This window comes from Dromiciops gliroides, chromosome 5, assembly GCF_019393635.1.
Source record: "Dromiciops gliroides isolate mDroGli1 chromosome 5, mDroGli1.pri, whole genome shotgun sequence".
Taxonomy (NCBI): domain Eukaryota; kingdom Metazoa; phylum Chordata; class Mammalia; order Microbiotheria; family Microbiotheriidae; genus Dromiciops; species Dromiciops gliroides.
The window spans coordinates 223,789,426-223,793,831 of NC_057865.1; the positions used below are offsets into that span (position 1 = coordinate 223,789,426).

General features: G+C 36.0%; 1 protein-coding gene across 1 annotated transcript; it reads left to right on the forward strand.

Annotated features, from left to right (window-relative positions):
* Window positions 1-1,669: 1,669 nt before the first annotated feature.
* Window positions 1,670-2,614, forward strand: LOC122728968 (olfactory receptor 6C76-like). The gene has a single exon (XM_043967659.1). The coding sequence runs from the start codon at window positions 1,670-1,672 to the stop codon at window positions 2,612-2,614; it is 945 nt and encodes a 314-aa protein (XP_043823594.1).
* The last annotated feature ends 1,792 nt before the right edge of the window (window positions 2,615-4,406 follow it).

Sequence of the window (4,406 nt, forward strand, 5' to 3'; positions counted from 1 at the left end):
TGGGAACAACATAGAAAGACCTGACTGGGCTCAGTCAAATGGATACAGAGCTAGTTGATCAACTTGATCAAAGAATGTGAATTAACTTATCACCTTGAAGATTGCTCTGTACTATATGATGTAGGATTATATTCTTCATCTCTTTAGTGCAACATTTCTATCAATGACTTAGATAAGTAAGAAAAAAAACATACTTGTAACTTTTGAAAAGGACCTAAATACTGTTGGGATAGCAAGACAGAATTGAGATTTTTTTAAAAAGTCTCTGCTTTCTTCCTTGATTGTTATTTTTAAAAAAGATGAAACAATAGAAATAAACAGAATTTTATGAAGTGCATTAACAACATTAAATAAAGGGGGATTGTGCGGGGCAGTTGTGCCTACACTTAGATTAAAAAACATACACAGAGAGAGAGAGACAGAGAAACACATACACACATGAAAAAATAGCATATGGGGAGAATTGGCTAGAAAGAAATGAAAGTTTAAAAAAAAACTGAGGGTTGTAGGAGACCAATAGTGTAATATAGCAATCTAAAATGCTAACCTGATATTTAATTTCATTAAAAGAAGAAGAATGTCCAAAATCTCTTTAGAAATCATTATTTCAATAAACACTGATTAAGAGCCTATTGGGGACAGATAGGTAGCTCAGTGGATGGAGCACCAGTCCTGGAGTCAGGAGGACCTGAGTTCAAATCCATCCTCAGACACTTGATACTTACTGGCTGTGTGACCCCGGGCAAGTCACTTAACCCCAAATGCCTCACCAAAAAAAGAGCCTATTATGTGCCAGACACTGTGCTAAGATCTGGAGATACAAAGAAAGGCAAAAAAAAAAAAGCTCCTGCTTTTAAGGTGCTCACAATGTAAGGGAGAGAAGTGAGGGGTGGAAAACATGTAATCTTCTATTAAAAGTTGTATGCAGAATAAATTTGAAATAATCACAGAGTACAGCTATAATTTTTTTTCATTTAAGGGGAATTCAAAAAGGCTGTTTTTCAATATATCTGAGTGTGGAATCAACTTGTAGGGAAATCAATCAATCAATATTTATTAAGCACTTACTATATACTGGGCACTGTGTTAAGGAATGCAGATATAAGGGGGCAGCTAGATGGTGCAGTGGATAAAGCACTGGCCCTGGATTGATTCAGGAGGACCTGAGTTCAAATCCGGCCTCAGACACCTGACATTTACTGGCTGTGTGACCCTGGGCAAGTCACTTAACCTTCATTGGTCCGCCCAAAGGGAGAAAAAAAAAGAAAAAAAAAAGAATGTAGATATAAAAAGTGGCAAAAGACAGTCACTGCCCTCAGGGAGCTTACAATCTAACGAGGGAGACAAAATGCAAACAAATATGTACAAACAAGATATATATGGAATAAATAGGGAATGATTAAAAGAGAAAAGGCAATGTATTGAAATGGCTTCCTGTAGAAGGCAGGATTTCAGCTGGGACTTAAGGAAATCAGGCAGACAGAAGCTGGCCAGATTCTAATTTTTTTCTGGATTTGTACTTGAATTATTTTTCATGGACCATCTTCTTTCATTTTGCCTTGTGTGGTTCTATATATAATAAAAGTTCCCAACAGAAATGTCTTAACAGTCTCTGAGTTATTTTTGTCTCATTTTCACCTACATATCTGGCAGAAGTCAAGCATCAGCCATGAAAAATCAGACATCAGTGACAGAGTTCATCCTCCTGGGACTGACAGAGAAACCAGAGCTACAGATCTTGATCTTCATTTTTCTGTTTCTCACCTACATAATGAGTGTAACTGGCAACCTGACTATCATCACCTTCACCCTACTGGACTCTCACCTCAAGACCCCCATGTATTTCTTTCTCAGGAATTTCTCCTTCTTAGAAATCTCATTTACATCTGTTAGCATTCCCAGATTTCTGGTCAGTATAGTAACTAAAGAAAAAACAATTTCTTATAATTCTTGCATGGCCCAAGAATTCTTTTTTATCCTCCTTGGTGCAACCGATTTTTTTCTGCTAGCTGCCATGTCCTATGACCGTTATGTGGCCATCTGCAAACCCCTACACTACACAACCATCATGAGCAGCAGGGGCTGCAGCCAGCTTGTAATCAGCTCTTGGCTGGCAGGTTTCCTCATTATCTTTCCACCAGTCATCATGGGCCTCCAGCTGGAGTTCTGTGACTCCAATATCATTGATCACTTCACCTGTGACTCTTCTCCCATGCTGATGATCTCTTGCACAGACACCAAAGTCTTAGAGGTCATGAGTTTTTTCTTGGCTGTGTTCACACTCATATTTACCCTGATATTAGTGATTTTGTCCTATGCATACATACTTAGAACCATTCTGAGAATTCCATCTGCCCAGCAAAGGAAAAAGGCCTTTTCTACTTGTTCTTCCCACATGATTGTTGTCTTCATCTCTTATGGAAGCTGCATCTTCATGTATGTCAAACCCTCAGCAAAGGAAGGGGTGGCTTTGAATAAAGGGGTAGCAGTGCTGAATACTTCTGTTGCCCCCATGCTGAACCCCTTCATTTATACCCTAAGGAATCAGCAAGTGAAGCAAGCCTTTAAGGACATGATCAGAAAGAATTTTTCTCACAAAATAAGGAATTTTTAAAATAAAATGCATAACTGAAAAAAAAAAAGGGAAACCTAAGAAACAGAGATCCTCTACTATCCCTTTCCTCTCCACAGCAGTGTGTGAATTACCTGGGACAAATATTTTTAATATTGTTCCATTTTTATCTATAAAGCTTCAACTTAATATTTCCTTCACTTTTACATATATATTTTCTTTTGTCCCAAAATAGAATTGATTTTGGAAAAGGTATTGTGGTTTGCCAAAACAAACAACTGTTTCTTATTGCTATGGAAATGATACCATAAGTTTTTCAAATCTTATTTTTCAAAGTCTCTTTCTTCAGCACTATGCTTTCTTTTTTTAAAATAATCGTTATTCAAGTGAAATGAAATATGCAATGTACTTTGCAAACTTAAAATCAATATGTAAATGTTAGCTAGTGTTATTGATTCTGTTCATTTTTTCTCACAATGAAAGAGAAGCATTAAAATGTCCGGTTATTATTGTGGTACCATATCTTTTTGCATTTTGGTCAGTTTTCTTATGAATTTAGGTGTCATTTTATTTAGCTAATATATAATATGTGTATACCTACATATCTATGTATTTATATATATATATAATTTTTATATCTTTTTTATTTAGTGACTTCAGCACAATACAGTTTTCTATCATTCTGATGTAACTCAGGCTAGTTTGGTGATTTAGATTTGGTATTGGAACACAACCAAACACAAATGCAATTTTTTAAAAAGCCGATTTTACTTACAACAAGATGTAATAGGATACAATTCCTAGTTGGTCATTCAGATAAAACACCATTCCACTCTGCCTCCACATTCACATTCAACAGTAATGCCAGGTTCGAAAATCATACCTCAGAAAAACAAGAATCCCAGCTAAATTTCTGCAGTGACAATTCCTAGCGTGAGCTTTTTGTATCCATAGTATTTGAAAGCAATCAACTTCTGGGGACAACCTCCTTATCTTTTTACAAAAAAGCAACCTCACATTCTGTAAAATCAATCCTCTTTCTGCCACATCAATCCCTTGGTGGCAAATTTTGAGAAAACCCACTCAAGTGCTTCAAAATAGACCTGATTTTTAGAGTGACCCTAACTTAAGGAACATCAGAGCAGAAATTTCATATAAATAATGAAAGCATTAAAATATAAAGCAATAAAAAGGTATTTTAAAAAGCATAATCCATACCCTTCAGTTAATTTAGTGTCAGCTGATCATAGATTTTCAGATATGAAATAGCAACAGTGAATGGAAGCAGTCCAAAAACCATGAGAGCCTCTATATCAAGATGACACCTCCAACATCATAATAATTTGCCAGCATCTTTGAAGTCCATCCATAGCAATATTTGTAAGAGATCATATACATCTTGTATACAGCCTGCCCCAGAGTCAAAGCTGATACTGAGCCATCTCTTTACTGCCATCTACTCAGTGTCGCCCAACCCAATCATTAAAAATGTCCTCTTTCCTATGAACACCTCCAAGGGGATGATACTAAATTTTTCTACCAAGATCATAGAGGTCATGAGTTGTTTCTTGGCTATATTAATACTTATATGCGCTTAGGCATTACTGATTTTGTCCTATGCATATATATTGTATTAAATGTAGCTGTACTGAGGGGCTGCCTCTTTTTTCTGAAGAGATAGAATAAGACTCACCTTCAAAATTATTCAGGGACTTCAGATTATCAACAAGCTAATGGAAGGTCCCTTTTCTTTCAGGTAAACTGATATGAATTAAATTTATGGAAGGACAGTTTTATCTTCCTCATGTTATTATAAAGCAAATGATTTCCAAAT